At 34.6% G+C, this 16,889-nt stretch overlaps 1 protein-coding gene across 2 annotated transcripts in view; it reads right to left on the bottom strand.

The window, feature by feature from the left end:
- Positions 1-15,142, bottom strand: part of dpp7 (dipeptidyl-peptidase 7) — a 40,773-nt gene extending 25,631 nt beyond the window's left edge. For both annotated transcript variants that reach the window (XR_003936275.1, XM_030143559.1), the window contains exons 1-9: positions 14,976-15,142; positions 10,290-10,416; positions 10,058-10,197; positions 6,695-6,858; positions 5,392-5,527; positions 5,220-5,301; positions 3,949-4,115; positions 2,046-2,106; positions 694-812 (exon numbers count right to left, since the gene is read on the bottom strand). Coding sequence is in view for 1 of the 2 variants with exons in the window: in XM_030143559.1 (XP_029999419.1) it covers positions 694-812; positions 2,046-2,106; positions 3,949-4,115; positions 5,220-5,301; positions 5,392-5,527; positions 6,695-6,858; positions 10,058-10,197; positions 10,290-10,416; positions 14,976-15,065 (1,086 nt within the window). In the remaining variant the exon portion in view is untranslated. The remainder of the gene's footprint in view (positions 1-693; positions 813-2,045; positions 2,107-3,948; positions 4,116-5,219; positions 5,302-5,391; positions 5,528-6,694; positions 6,859-10,057; positions 10,198-10,289; positions 10,417-14,975) is intronic.
- Positions 15,143-16,889: the final 1,747 nt, after the last annotated feature.

Below are 16,889 nucleotides of genomic sequence, written 5' to 3'. Positions count from 1 at the left end.
TACACAAAACATTTAGTAAAAGGCAAAACACTGATATAACTGCACTCATTTTTCTAAAGACATTTCAGGCTGTTCACAGTTTTTGTGAAAGCATAGTTTGTAAAGTAAACAATTTTGTGTAGTTGTACTTTACACTAAAACAAAGAAAGGTTTGGAGTTGTCATTATTTATAGGTTTTGTATTAAAAAAAAGTAAAATTACATGAAAATGTTTACATTTAAAAACTATCCTTTCACAAAAAATGTGAATAATCTGAACAAATATGAACAATCTGAAATGTCTTAAGAGAAGTCTGTAATTTTAATAATTTTCTGTCTGTTCTTAAACATTTTGTGTATTTGTAGGTCCACTGTGATCTGTAAGTTTTCATGCACATGTGTAAATGATAAACTGAGGTAGAATAGTGTTAAAATTACACTTACTTTTCTTAAGACGTTTCAGGTTGTTCGTGTTATTCACATTTTTAATGAAACTTTATTGATGTAAACATTATTATAATATAATGTGACTTTTTTTCACTTATTATTTTACTGGTCCGGCCCAGTTCAGGTCAAACTGGGCTGGATGTGGAACCTGAACTAAAGTGAGTTTGACAGCCCTGGGTTAAACTCTGGTTCTCCTCCAGATGAACCACAGATGAATGTCAACCCAAACAGCGTCCACATAAATCCATGGTGTAGTTTGCGTCAGTACCTGGTAGTCCCAGGCCATGCTGTCAAAGCCCAGTCCACAGCCGGTGGGATCAGCACATTCCACATACAGACTGTACAGGTCAAAACAGCTCAGCATCCCAGTGGAGTTGTACAGGATCCCTGCAGGAAACATGAGACCAGGTACACGTCTTTATTAGGTTCCTTTGAGCTGAGATGGAGACACCAGATCCAAGAGAAGAAACCTGCCAAAAATAAACTCAGACAGAGGTTTACAAACTGTTTGAGCTCCAGAACTCAAACATAAACTTCATGTCTCCTCAGGATCCACATGAATAAAACTGGTACAAACTGGCATTTTCACTGTTTCCAAACATCAAAACAATGTCGAGTAAATGCACTTTACGGAGATGTCAAGAGAAAGTCAACAAACACTTCTAACACTGTTATGTAATGCTGACTGCAGCAACACAACACACACACACACACACACACACACACAAACAAATAATTATGTTAACCCTCCGGTATCTGGGTGTGCTTTTTAGGCACACTTTGCACTTCGTGTTAAAAAACTTCATATTATTTTTCACAATTTAAATAAGGTTAGAATTCAAAAGTTGTTCATTTTTGCATGATCTTTAAAATTCTGGCCACCGACTAAAATTTGCACATTGCAAACAAAAGAAAATTACAAGACAAGCATCTGTCTCCCAAGTGTGCCTAAAACGCACTATTTCTTCCATTATAACCACTGTTTTTGATCCGAAAACCATTAAGGCATAAATCCTGCTTTTACTGATATCTGGGCTTCATTGGAGAGGGGATGGTCTAAATTAATTAATTAATTAATTAATTAATTAACGTTGTCAATGTTGCTGTTAATCATTGACATATGCCAGGCTTAAAAAATCAAATAATATGTAATCCAATTTTTATGTAGCATTTTGAAAAAAACAAAACAAAACCTATTTTGTGTTTTTTGCATCAAAAAATTCATTTTTAAATAAATGGCGATAACTCATTCATCAGAGAAGAGAGACAAATTCATTTGGGAACTAACAAAAGTAACTCTGGGTTTTTATGAGTTAAAGTAACATTCTAAAGTGATGAGGAATGTTCAGTTGTGCACAAATCCACTCTTTGTACAATTTAAAGAAAACAGCTAAATGGGTCACAACGGACTTTCATTTATTAAAAAAGTGGGTCTCCTGAAAAAGGGAAACACTGCTGTGAACTGTAGAATATGAAGCTGCTGCTGCCCTCTAGTGTTCAATAACATGAATCACATCTGGGCTGATTTTTTTTTTACTAATATTTCTGAACCCTTTTCCAGACTGAACACGTTCTGAGTTGTTTTTATGAGCTTTTCTCAGTGTGAGTTCATGTGTTTACCTGCTGTGTTCCTCAGGTTAGTGAGCAGGTCTGGTCCACTCAGCATGGTTTGACAGGCCACCTGAAGAACACAACACACACACTTTACTCACAGCACTGTTCTATAAGTGTTTATGTCCAAACCTGTGTACTTGTTGCCTTTAAATTGACTGTAATAAAGCAACAGATACAAACCGAGTGTGTGCATTTCCTTCCTTTACTCCATTTCTCATTAACTTACTGTGGATCTGCTGCTTCTGCTTTGCACACAATCCATAAACTTTATTTCTTTTCTTTATCTTTACTCCATCTGGTCTATTGTTGAAAATGTTTGCAGTGCCCTACTTTACACAAAGGGTCAGATAAGATTTTTTTTTTTTGTTCCGCTGGGGAAGTTCGGCTTAGGCAACAGTGACACATGCAGCTGCAACAACAGAAATGCAAATTAAATAAATACAAAATGATGCAACAAGACAAAATAATATGATAATAAATGTCTGGAACAAGATAGAAAATATGACATGTACCTGGTGAAACAGAAAATAAACTATCTATGCACATATAAAAATAAGGAATAATCATAGACATGACGACAGACGTTTGTCTTCTGTAATAAAACCAAGAGGGAACACAACTAATGAGAGTTTTTGGGAGATGATGATGATGATGGAAAATAAGACCTGAAAAAATGATTAATAATGAGTAAAAATCTGTGAATTTATTCATAAGTGTCTTTGAATAATTTTGCAAATGAAGTGGATGGAAGCAGTATTAAATTCAGAGATCAAATGGATATTATGTTGGAAATAACCTGAAGTGGAGACTTGTCTTAACCCATAAAGACCCAGAGCTACTTTAATGTCAGTTCCCAAATGAATTTTTCTGTATATTTAATCTTTCTTTAGTGATTTATAACCATTTATTATAATATTACCTCCGTATTTTGCATTTTTCAGTGAAAATAATGTATTTTTCTAAATTTAATTTACTGATCACATAGATGTTCATAAAAGCTCGGATTCAAGTTGAGGGTTTTTATGTCAAAAACAGAGAAAAAGTTAATTTTATCGCAAATCTATCAATAACTGAACATAAACCCAGTGTCTCCATCCACTGTCATTTGTCAAACTTCGTGGGTTTTACTGATGAATCAATTCATTTTATTTATTTTATGTTTGTTTGTTTATTTTGTTGCCCATTCAATTATTTTTTCTTAAATTGTCTTCAGTTTGTGGCTTATTTTATTCATATCACTTATTTTGTTGATTTGTTCTAAATTTGTTTATTCTATTAATTACTTTAATTATGTTTTTGTGGATTTTGTTGCTTACTTTATTCTTTTATTTCAATTTATTTTATTGCTTATTTTTCACAATATGTATTAACGGTTAAGCTTTTTTATACCTTTTTGTTCATGTTATTTATTATTTAAGTATCGTTGATCTAACTCCATGGATTTTACTGGTCAATCAATGTTGGAGAAGATGACGGTGTTTCCACGGTAACTATGGAGCCTCTGAATGTCCAAATGGGTCATATCTGATGACCATGAAAAGATTAAAAACTGATTTTTAAATCAATTATTTACATGTATTCATAGGATTAGTGGATCAACAGGTATTAAACAGTTTAGATCAGCAGATGGCTTTGTTTGATAGCAGATGTTTGGGTCTTTATGGGTTAAAGAAAACTGAGCAAAACCAAACATTTCATGGAGAACCTAAGTGGAAGTGGAACTGGATCATATGGGACTGTCAGAACAAACGGTGTGACAAAACCAGGAAAAAAACTGCTTTACATCAACTGTGTAGCATGTGATCCAGATTTGACTGATGGTTTTCTCGGTACAGGGTTTACTTCAAGCATCTTTTCCTTTGGTATTCAGACTCTGATGTTCAACATAAACCACTACATGGCTGCCTACCTTGACAGGGTTTGCAGGCATGCTGCCCATGAAGTGTGTGCTGTACGGATAGTCCAACATGGCTATGACGGTGAAGGCGTTCCTCAGCAGACCGTTCAGCTGGTGGATGTCCTGAGCAGAGGAGGGAGGTTTACACAGGGCAAACTTTGACTGGATGACGCTGTAATCTGGAAAGAAGAACGGAAACAAAGGTGGATTCAAAGGATTTATATATACGACAATGTATCCATGACAACAGTCTATTATCATCAGCATCATTTAACAAAATACTGAAATGTTTCATACAAAAGGGGAAAAACGAATTGAACGCGTCAACATTTTTCGAAAGTAAATTTGTTTCCAATGGCTGCAACTACAGGATGTTTCAAAGTTGCACCAAATCCAGAATCAGATCTGGATCCAAATAATTTCACTAACTTTTGTCGACATCATCATAAAGAAGCTGTATACCAAGTTTGAAGTCAATCGGAATTGTAGTTTTGGAGAAGAAGATGATTGAAAGTTTTGTAACAGACAACCAACGACAACGACAGACGCCGCCACCGGACACTGCATGACGACAATAGCTCACGGCCTGTCGGCTGGTAAGCGAAAAAGTGCATTTTTAACAATATTCTGCCTCAGTTTATTATTTACACACATGCATTACAACTTATAGATCACAGTAGATCTACAAATACACAAAACATTTAGCAACAGGCAAAACACTGATAAAACTGCACTCATTTTTCTTATGACATTTCAGGTTGTTCACACTTGTTCAGGTTATTCACATTTTTTGTGAAAGGATAGTTTTTGAAGTAAACATTTTTGTGTAGTTTTACTTTTTCACACTAAAACAAAGAAAGGTTTGGAGTTGTCCTTATTAACAGGTTACTATCAGAGTATTTTACTGGACTGATCCACTTTAAATCAAATAATAATTAAAATGATTTTAACATTCTTGATTATTAATATCTTCAGTGTGATTTTGCATCATCCAACAGGCCAGATTGGAAGCTTTGGTGGCTGGTTTTGGCCCGCTGGCTGTGCACTGGTACTGAAAAGATGCAGCTGTTTATATTATTGAGAGGTCTAATGTGATTTATGCGAGTGTTTTCCAGCTGGAGGAGACTTCAGATTTATCTCGATTCATGAAGCCTCTGAGAGTCACATCATATATAATCAAATCCTTTTTTTTTCCTAATGGAATTTTCTACTTTACGAGCACCAACAGACATCCTTTACTTAGACCTGACTGTACTTTCACCATCACCATCACACAGGTTTACCTTGGCGTTCTGCTAATTCTTTCAGCTGATGGAAGGCGTTCCTTACAGCATCTCTACATTGTGGGGCACAGTTCTCAAAATCCTAAAAAAAAAAGTGTTGATTTAGATGAATGTTTGACTATAAATATGTCCATTTTTGCTGAATCAGAGGGTGAATTCAAGTCCAACTCACAGCTGTGACATCGTGGAAGAACTGCCTGGAGTCTCCGAGGCCGGCGGTGGACAGGATGGGGGCGCTGGCAGCCAGAGCTCCGGCCACGATGTTGGGATACTTCAGTCTCATATAGACGGACAACATCCCACCATAACTACAGAAGACATGAAACACTATGAGGAACATACCAGAGGATGAAGGATCAGCAGAAGGGAAACAGAAACTGTCATAAATACTAGAGTTTACAGTAAAAGACGACAAGACGGCTCATATTCAACCAGTGAAACCCAAGAATGCAGACAGTGTCAAGGCTGTTTCACTTCCTACTAATGTTAATGAGGTGTGACCAGAGTCATGTTGGTCAAAATGTTCTCGTATACGTTCTACAAGTGTCTGAAATGTGTAAAACTATGTTAATCCAGAATAACTCGGCTAGAATTCTGACTGTTTCCTTTTAATGTCATACATTTTCTTGAGAATTTTAACTTAAAGAGTTGGAATAACAGTAGTCATGAAGAAGTAGAAGTAAAAGAGGTAAAAGAAGAAGACAAAAATGACAAAGACAACGACGAAGATGATGACAAAGATACTATGGGAAGAGGAACAAGACAAAGAAGACAAAGAAGACCAAGAAGACAACGACAAAGAAGGTGAAGAAAATTACAAAGGAGACAACGAAGAAGAAAACGAAGACAACGATGAAGACAAAGAAGACGATGAAGAAGACAAAGAAGGCAAAGAGGAAGATGATGAAAAGACAACAATGAAGACAACAAAGACAAAGAAGAAGACAAAGACGAAGAAGACAAGGAAGAAGATGAAGACAACAAAGAAGAAGAAGAAGAAAAAGACAACAAAGGAAGATGAGGAAAAGACGATGAAAAGACGACGACAAAGACGAGGAAGAAGACGAAGAAGACAACACAGAAGACGACAAAGAAGACAAAGAGGAAGACACTGAAAAGATGGCGACAAAGACAAAGAAGAAAACAAAGACAAAGAAGAAGACAACAAAGAAGACAAAGAAGACAACAAAAAAGACGAAGACAACAAAGAAGACAGAAAAAATCGACGAAGACAAAGAAGATGACAAAGAAGAAGACTAAATTTATTAGAAGATTAGAAATTAGAAGAGAACTCTGTTCATTAGAGTCAGTGGTTGAATCATATTTGCTTGGTTCATCTGTAAACTCCTGAAGGTGTTATTTTTAATCTGCATTAAAAACACTTGTTTCCCAGTATCTGTTCTATCAGAATAAACAGTCAGGAGCAGCGTGTTCCGTCTGTTCTGTGTGTTCAGTGCGTTCCAAGTGGACGGTACCTGCCACCGAACACGATGACGGGGCAGGCGGAGGCTGCCAGCTGCTGTTTCAGCTCAGTGATCATGACGGCGTAGTCGGCCAGGGCCTGTTCCACTGTCAGCAGACTGATCTGAGGAAGGCTGAACGAGTCCTTACCAAACGGCAGAGACTTCCCGTAGTATCTCTGACAGAGGAAGAGGAGGACAGGGGCGGACGTCAGACATTCAACACCAATACTGAACATGTCAAAGCAGCTGCAGTGACAGGAAACTACTGCCAGGATCCTCCAGAGCTCAGAGGATACCATCGAGGTGGTCTGTCTAATCGGAGTCAGTGACTTTTAACGTCTTAAAAAATAAAACCAATGTCCCTGTATGTCAGTGTCATGTTCTATCAAGGATCAATACCAGTTGAATTTGTGAGGTTGTCAGGTTCTGTCTCTGTTAGAGTCCTGTGGTTTTGATGCTGGAGATCAATCTGCCAACAGAAGTGGGTGGAACTTTCACTGGAGGAGAACTCAACTGATTCAGTCAAATACATATATGACTTCTATTAGCGATCAATAGGAACAATACTGATATCTGTAACCATTTACATGTTATAAACCATCAAAATATGGACCATTAAAAGTGAAGGCAAATGTTTAATATTTAAAAAATTCATTAAAAAAAAGTAAAAATCTACATTTCTCAAAAGTGTGAAGAAACTTTGTAGACATTGTCCCAAGGAAGATACATAAAAAATATGAAATGAACCTGACCTGTAGTTTCAGACAATAAAATTGCTGATATCTAGACATTAGTGACCTTGATTTTGACACCTTAAGGTCAATCAAGGTCAAAGGTCATGGACCCAAATGAAAGTTCATATATCCTCCTGAGACCCAGGAAAGTAAACGTTTTGGATATTTTTACATTAAATAATTGTCTTGATTGGAAAAAGCATAACGCAACAGTTTTTCAGATACTATTTTTATTTCTATTTTATCTTTACAGAATGTCCTTTTCTGGTGGACAGGATTTTTTTTCTAAATTTTTTTCTAATTAAAACTGTGAAACTCTTGTCCCCTACAGAGGACAAAAATGCATTGCTGGGTCTCAGGAGGACATGACTTCCTATCAGTGTTCAGCAGTAACTATATTAATATCTCTAACCATTTACATGTTATAAACCAACAAAATATGGACCAATGTTTAAAAAATCAAAATTGCTCAAAACCGTGAACAAACTTCGTAGACATTGTCCTAAGGAAACGACATAAAATTTTAAATGAATCCAATCAGTAGTTTCAAAGAAGCAGATTGTTGAATTTAGACATTGGTGACCTTGACTTTGACCCTTCAAGGTCACTGAAGGTCAAAGGTCATGGATCCAAATGAAAGTCCACATATGACTTCCTATCAATGCTCAATAGTTACCATATTATTATCTCCAAATGTTTACATGTTATAAACCATCAAAAATATGGACCATCATAAGTAAAGGCACATTTTTAATATTTCAAAAAAATTGTCAAAAATTCAAAAATCTAAATATCTCAAAACTGTGACATTGTCCTAAAAAAACTACATTAAAAAAATATTACTGAACATGACCAGTAGTTTCATCAGAGAAGATGTTTGAAGAAATTGCTAACAGAGGAAAATCATGTTTTTTTTTCTTCAACTTTCATTCAATCCACCTTTAAATATCAATATCAACTCATTATGACAGATTTAGTCATGTTTCTCAGCTCTGTCTGGGCAGTTTAATATTTTTCTGAGACACTCATGCCTAAAAATTTAGGAAATTACACGTTTTGTTTTTAAAAACTTTGCTGCTTCATTTTTTGGACATTTCCCCTCATGTTTCTGACGTACACTGAAGTACAGTTAAAAGCATTTTCAAAATTTCATATACTTTCCTGTTAAATATATCCCACTCATGCAGATTCTATTTGTGAACCTTTTGGCCACAACTGGACACGTTTCAGCTGGGATTCTTTAACCAGGTTATTTTACTGTATGATGTAGAGGAAGCATTGGACTGTTGGATCATCACCAGTGTGGAAAATTACACCAATGGTATTAGAGAAGTGACTTTCAAAGGGCTGTAAGTTCAGTTTAGAGTAAAGACCAGACATACTGGTACAGTCTTTATTCACTCCTGCTGCTTCAGGTCCTTTAAAAATAGACTATGATTCTGAAAAGACAGTTTTATTACACAAGGGGAGTAAAAATCAGCTGATAGTCTGAGTCAACCTTCCACCGTCCATTTCCTGTTTTCTCTGGTCATGTGACTAAAAGCTCTGACCAGACTCGGCTTATTTTACTAATGTTTTTCATCCACTGTTCAATATTCAAAATTCAAGAATGTTTATTGTCATTATGTGCACATAACGAGATTTTTCTAAGAGGTAGTTCTCAGCTAGATAAAAATAAAAAAAGAGAAAATAGAAAAACACTCAATATGTTACTGATAATAGTGTTGACAAGTATCAGTGCACCAAGTATCAAATACTTATTTTAACCCTCAAATAACTACACAGTAACTAAATGTATCTGCTGCTCTAAACTGTTTAATAACTTCTGATCCATTAAATCTATCAATCCGTGCAAATAATTGGTGTAAAATACAGTTATTGATCTTTTCATGGTCATCAGATATGACCCATTTGGACGTTCAGAGGCTCCGTAGTTACCATGGAAACTCCATCATCTTCTACAACCTTGATTCACCAGTAAAACCCATGGAATTTGATCAATGACAGTGGATGGAGACACTTATTTTTACATTCAGTTAATGACATATTTTTGCTTAAAAGTCTTTTTTTTGCTTCAGTTTTCTGATATAACCTTTGAATGAACTTGGAGCTTCAGTGGTTATCCACATGATCAGTATTAATTAAATACAAGAAAAGACCTGATTTTCACTGAAAAATGCAAAATGTCAATAATATAATAATTTAAATGTAGTTTAAAGGAATTAATTTGGAAGTCGCTGGAAATATTGCCTTAGGTCTTTAAGGGTTAATGATGTTGTTTAGTTAGTTTTCATCTAATACTATAATATAAATGAAGTAAATATTCAACTCTTGTGTTAGTTTATTTATTATTGGTCATCATCAGTAATGAAATAACTGAACATCTTTTTTTTCCTTTGTTTCTTTTAATGACATTAATTAAATTTTGCACTTCTGTTCTCCATTAATAGCTGGTTGTATAATAATGTGTGAATATCTTCCCTGTTTTTGTGTGGAACAGCTGTTAATGTGGTAAAGACTAATAAGGATCTTAATTAAATTAATCACCTCTGCAGCTCATTGTCCATTGTTCCTCTAATTCTGCTACAGTAAATACTGGAATACAGCCAGTGAACAGCACCATCTAACACTGTTGTCTTACGTGTTCAGCGAATATGACCAGGGCTCCCTGTTTGGCAGCCAGCTCCGTGATGAACCCAGAGTTCAGGGCAAACTCCCAGATGTCGCCCTCGTTACCAGTGTAGAAGAAAATAGGACCGGAGCCCTTCCTCCAGTACTGATCTAAAGGAGAACAACAGCACTCAGTCAATCACACACTGTGATCAGAGGATATTATCAAACAGAATATCATCTAAAACACATGAGGGTTCAACCTGTGATGAGATAGCGCTGACTAAACGTCGCATTTATCAAACTCAAGAAGTTGAAGTGGTCCATGATCTGAGGGAAATACTTCTCTGTGAACTGAGGATCTGCCTTGGAGCCACCATGTTGTTGTGGCTGAAAAAGATTAATGAAGTCATTATTGTCATTGACATATGGCTTCATTACAGGATGGTGAAGTAAAACTACGATGATAATTATTAGAATATCATTTTATATTATATTATGATCATCTGGTCCTATTTTCTTCTACAGTGGTAGATGGTTGAACTGCCCACCCCCCCCATGGGTCAGATCCAGCGGTGCCATGGGGACACCGTGTCACAACATATTTGTGTTCATAAAAACTTATCATTTCAACATTTTCATCCAATATTGATCACATGTGAAAGAGAAGGAGGCTACAATCTAAGGGGGGAGCTAAATTTTAAAAAGCATAAAGTAAGAACAAAAATGAAAAGGATGTGCATAACAAGCTGTGGAGTGACTGTGGAACAATCTAGAACAGAAGATAAAGGAAAGTATAAACATAAATGTATTTAAAAAGAGGTATAAAGAATTGTTTCTAAATAGGTATAGGGAACATGACGGATGAAAATAGTATTGTTGCAAAGTTCAGGTGTGGTTTCTTGGAATTAAGAGAGTAATTTGAATTTCAGAGATTTTGATATGTGTGAGTGGATTAGAGTGGGGGCAGATGTGAAGTCTAAATGAATTGGGATTGTGGGTGTGAAATTATGGAATGGACCTTATGATGCATTTAAATTATCCACTCCTTTGGCAAAGTTAAAAAAAAAAAAAAAAAAAAAGAGTACTTTAAGTTTAAATTATTCAGAAATATTGAATTGAGATGGTAGATGTGTTTTTGTTGTTGACTTTTTTTTTAAAAAATTATTTGTTATTATTATGGTGTGAACGCTCGATGCTGTACACATTTAAGTTGACATAAGCAGTGTATTAGTTGAAAAGCATAGGCAAAAAAAAATAAGCTTTTGCTTCTAGCCTATTCCTTTTTTTGGTTTTTATGTTTATTATAATTGATGTACTGAGTACAATGACTGATGTAAAACCAAAAATAAGTTTATTCATTCATTCATTCATTTATAGTTTAACACCAGAGCTAACGTCCTATGTTTCATTTAAGATCAGTTTCTTATGAGAACAGCATGTTTTGTACATTTGTGTAAAGTGAAAAAAAAAAAAAAAGTTCATTTTGAGTCCCCGTGTCACGCAGCAGTAATTTAAGTATTTTTACCCCAAAATTTTATTTCTGTAAATTGTAACATGTGTCATGTGAAAGTACTTACTGAGACTTACTCATACATGTATTAAACATGGCGATAAGGTAGAGACATGGGACAGCAGTTTGTCACTTTGTTCAGTATCAGAATAAAAGACACTGACTGTTACTAAAATGCTACAAATAAGCTAATAAATTTTTTTATACATATTACAACTTAAGTAATATATACAGCTAACAGCAGAGCATATTTGACTAATAATTGGATTGTACATAAACTTTCTATATTCTTGTACTGTTAAATAATGAGTTCCTACAGATTCATAGACTTAAAATATCACTAATACAAGTAAGAACAAATACTATTATTGAAGTTAATAGAGCATTTACATATTTTAGTCCTTTTTAGGTCTAATTTTATATTAATATCTTTTTTTTTTTCTTTTTTTTTTTTTACAAGTGATACTGAAATTTTGGAAACAGTTCCTTAAAATTGAGTTCTTAAGCTAAAAAAAAAAAAGTCTATTAGAGAATGATAGGTGAAACTTTAATTTTTGACAATGATGTTCATTTTGGCCTGATCTGGCCCATATATACTGTCCACTACACACCTTAAAAACAGGTCATGATGCTGCTTAACTCTTTAAGTGCCAGACAGTTAAGGGGCTAATAAGCCTTAAAAGTGCCACAGAATTTGGCCGTTTTTCAGTATTTCGCGTCGTTTTTATATTTGAAGAATCCTGCAGAAAACCGCTCGGTAACATCCGACCGATTGCTGATTAGATTCAAAACGCACCGGACGCAGCCGATTCATTATTGATCGTAATTTGCATAATTTATAATAACAATAACAATAATAATAATAATAATAATAATAATAATAATAATAATAATAATAATAATCTTTATTTATATAGCACTTTTCATACATTAAAAACTGTAGCACAAAGTGCTTTACATATCAGTTTAAAAATCAGTACCGCCCCCCACCCACACCCACCCACTCACCCGCACACACACACATATACATGCAAACCCACAAGCTCACACATACTTAAGAAGACTGACTGAGCACGGGTAGACCAGAACAAAAATGTACAAGTAAAAGTAAAACATCAGTTTAGGAGGCACTGTCTCAGGGAGCCATCCGCACCAGGATGCAGCCGCCGACCCCGGCGACCAGGCACCAGCAACACAGCCCCGCATCCCAACTAGTGGGAGAGGGCCAACTGGGACCCCCACCCACCAGAAAGGAGCGGACCCCAGTGAGAGAAGGCGCCACAGCCCCCGGAGTCCACAGCCGCCCCCCGGCATGGAGGGCTCCCTCTGATGAAACACCGGAGAATAAGAAACATTAAAATGATATAAAAATATTATTCGGTCGCGTGACCTCAAATTCCCGTCTGCTTGGTCTCAAAAGGGGGACACAGAAAGAACGTCATCGAAATGTGAGAAAGAAATGGGGGTGGATGGTTTGTTTGTACACAAATGTGGCGTGTTCTCCAAAGCCGATCTGATCGGCCCGTGGCACTTTACAGGTTGTTTTCGTAAAGCCGATTTAATCGGCCCATGGCACTGAACGTGTTAACTCACTATTGTCACTTTATTTCACTGGTAAACTTTTGCTGCAGCTCATGTTGCTGCTACATGCACGTATATTGTGCAATATTGTACATATTCAGAAGTTTATTGTAGTTTATTCTATTCTATTTAGCTCTTATAAATTTGATCCTTTTATCTTTTTTTTCATGCTACAAACACAGAGCCCTGGGTAACTACATTTTGTTCTATTATGTCTATTGACTGAATGACAATAAAGCTGACTCTGATTTTCTTTGGAGATCTGCAGCTATAATTATGGTGATATAACTTTATGGGTTACAATGAAAAGGTCCACATTTAATTGGATAAGTGTGTAAGTAAACTATTGGTAGAGTACTTCCTACACTTTACTAGTGACACAAAAACATAAAAAAGGAACTTGGTTATGTCAATAAATCATCAACTCAAATCATTTACGTATCCTGACAGGATCCTTGTTTATGTTCCTGTCTTGTGAGGATGTGTTATTATAATGTTCTGTATTGTTCTATAATGTCTTGTACTGTTCTGTATTGATCTGTATTGTTCCGTTTTGTTCCGTAATGTTCTGTTTTGTTCTATAATGTCTTGTATTGTTCTCTATTGATCTGTTTTGTTCTATAATGTCTTGTATTGTTCTCTATTGATCTGTTTTGTTCTATAATGTCTTGTATTGTTCTCTATTGATCTGTTTTGTTCTGTAATGTTCTGTTTTGTTCTATAATGTCTTGTACTGTTCTGTATTGATCTGTATTGTTCCGTTTTGTTCCGTAATGTTCTGTAATGTTCTGTTTTGTTCTATAATGTCTTGTATTGTTCTCTATTGATCTGTTTTGTTCTATAATGTCTTGTATTGTTCTCTATTGATCTGTTTTGTTCTGTAATGTTCTGTTTTGTTCTGTAATGTCTTGTATTGTTCTGTAATGTTCTGTTTTGTTCTGTAATGCTCTGCATTGTTCTGTATTGTTCTGTAATGTCTTGTATTGTTCTGTATTGATCTGTATTGTTCTGTAATGTGCTGTATTGTTCTGTTTTGTTCCGTAATGTTCTGTGTTGTTCTATAATGTCTTGTATTGTTCTGTATTGATCTGTATTGTTCTGTGATATGCTGTATTGTTCTGTTTCGTTCCGTAATGTTCTGTAATGTTCTGTTTTCTTTGGTAATGCTCTGTATTGTTCTGTTTTGTTCTATAATGTTCTGTATTGTTCTGTATTGGTATAGTGAAATGTTGTGATGGGTCGTGTGGTGTGAGGGGTTGGAATTGTAAAAGCAATGCTTCTTCCATGCCCTTTTCAAACCATGTGTTGTCCAGGTGTCGTCTGTTAAGTGTTTAAATGTGGTAGCAGGTTTGAAATGAACATGTGAAATGAAAAATGAAAAAATTACATTTCATTGGTTAAAACCAAGACTAACTTCAAAAAGAGAAATGGGGCTTGTTTTTAGATTTTTTTTTTTTTTGCACATGTATTATCAAATAACTCCATTCAAAAAAAAACATACAGTAGATATTGAACTCTCATATCATTATAGCCTCTGATATAAAATGATCAAATGTGACCTTTGACCTGTGGCTCTGGTTTAAACTACTCTTAAAATTCATGTTTTAATAGCGGCTGGGTGAAATAAAGCTACAATTTACATGTGATTAGCTTGAAACCACTGTACAAGGTTCATATAAAACAGAATAAGTGGCACATTGGCTGGTTGTTAGTCATTTATGTCGAAATTAGACGCACATTTCGGTGATTGCTCTGATTCTTCAGGTGCGTTTTCTGATTGAAGGCAGTTATAATTAGACTCTGAATGAGTCCGAAGCGGAACTAAACAGAAAAACCAGTGAAAACTAACACGTACCTTTACGTAACTGCGGTAGGGCCGAGCCTGCAGCACCACGGCACAGAACAGGACGACTGTCAAGGAGAAAAAACACAAACTTTTACTCATGTTTAATGAAAAATGCTCCAATTCACGGCTGCAAACATATAAAGTATAACTGCAGCACTGAGTTTACCGGTCCGCACTGCGCCTGCGCAAACAGACCAGTCACATGATGAATGTTGTGATCTGTGCTGCGTTTACTGTCAATTGGAGAACTGAGGTTGCTGCATTTGTTTCACTTCATGATCGCGAAACTTGATGTAAAAAGAAAAAAACAAACAAACCCTGAAGCGTTAATTTACTGTGAATGCGAAGCTTGTACGATAATTTAGCGATTTACCCGTTTAAATAAATTGCAATGTTTTTTTTAAAAATTATTCCATCTATTATTGTAAAGATTATTGTGAACAGAAATACGTAAAGAAGCGTGAAATGTGGTAAAATACGAAGATAAATTATAAAAAATAAAACCGTAAATCAGAGAAAAAACTAAAAGTTGCTGACAAGAAATACACAATAGAATTACAATACTGTTCTTACAAACAACGCTCATAAAAATAAAAAAGATACAGTTTATTATATAGTGCAGAAACACAATACAGTAAAGAAAGAAAGAAAGAAAGAAAGAAAGAAAGAAAGAGAAAATAGCAAAAATAAGAAAGTCACTGTCAACTCTGTTATTAGTCAAATATAAAATGTATGAATGACTAGACCATGGTTGAAGAAATTAATGCTTTCAATTTACATTTGTATTCATCTTCATTTACACAATTTTATTTCATAGCTATTGAATCAGTAATTATACATCTGTAAAGATAGCAAGAAATAAGAAATTTAAAGGAGTGTAAGTGTAAAAATACACTGTAAAACACTTAATATGTTTAATACTTTATTACTTTAAATTGAAAATTTAAAGTAATAAAGTATTACTTTAAATTGAAATATTTTTTGATAACATTCCATCTATTGTTGTAAAGATTATGTGAAATGAAATACATATAGAAGCGTGAAATGTGGTAAAATACAAAGATAAATTAAATAAAACTGTAAATCGGGGGAAAAAAACTAAAAGTTGCTGACAAGAAATACACAATAGAATTACAATACTGTTCTTACAAACAACGCTCATAAAAATAAAAAGATACAGTTTATTATATATTGCAGAAACATAATACAGTAAAAGAAAGAAAGAAAGAAAGAAAGAAAGAATAGCCAAAATAAGGAAGTCACTGTCAACTCATTATTATTAGTTATTAGTCAAATATAAAATGTATTAATGATTAGACTATGGTTGAAGAACTTAATGCTTTCAATTTACATTCATATTCATCTTCATTTACACAATTTTATTTCATAGTTATTGAATCAATAATTATACAATTGCAAAGAAAGCAAGAAATAAGTAATTTAAAGAACTGTAAGTGTAAAAACACACTGTAAAACACTTAATATGACTGTTGATGTTTACACCCAACTGACTCTGTAAAGCCCTTTGAGATAACCTTGTTGTGATATTGGGCTATACAAATAAAATTGAATTGAATTGAATTGAAATACTTGATTACTTTACAGATTAAAAACACAGTAATCTTACAGTTGAGTAGGCCTCCTATCTGTCATATAAATAAATCAAATATTTCAATCTGCCCACAACATTAAAATGCTACTGACACTTTACACCATATTTCAAAAAAAGTCTAACAATATTCATATATTTGACGCTTAATTTCAGTGTGATACTTGTATTAGTTGAAATATAAATTTTGAACAGTATTTTCTTTAGAATAAACAGTGAATACTTTTGAGTATCCCTACATTTTGTCATATTTCTACTTTTACATAAATGATCTGAATACTTTTCTCACCTCTATTTAAACTATAAAAAGTCAT

The sequence above is a fragment of the Sphaeramia orbicularis genome, chromosome 9 (assembly GCF_902148855.1).
Source record: "Sphaeramia orbicularis chromosome 9, fSphaOr1.1, whole genome shotgun sequence".
NCBI lineage: Eukaryota > Metazoa > Chordata > Actinopteri > Kurtiformes > Apogonidae > Sphaeramia > Sphaeramia orbicularis.
The sequence above is the reverse complement of the archived record's forward strand: the minus strand, read 5'-3'. Positions and strand labels throughout refer to the sequence as shown.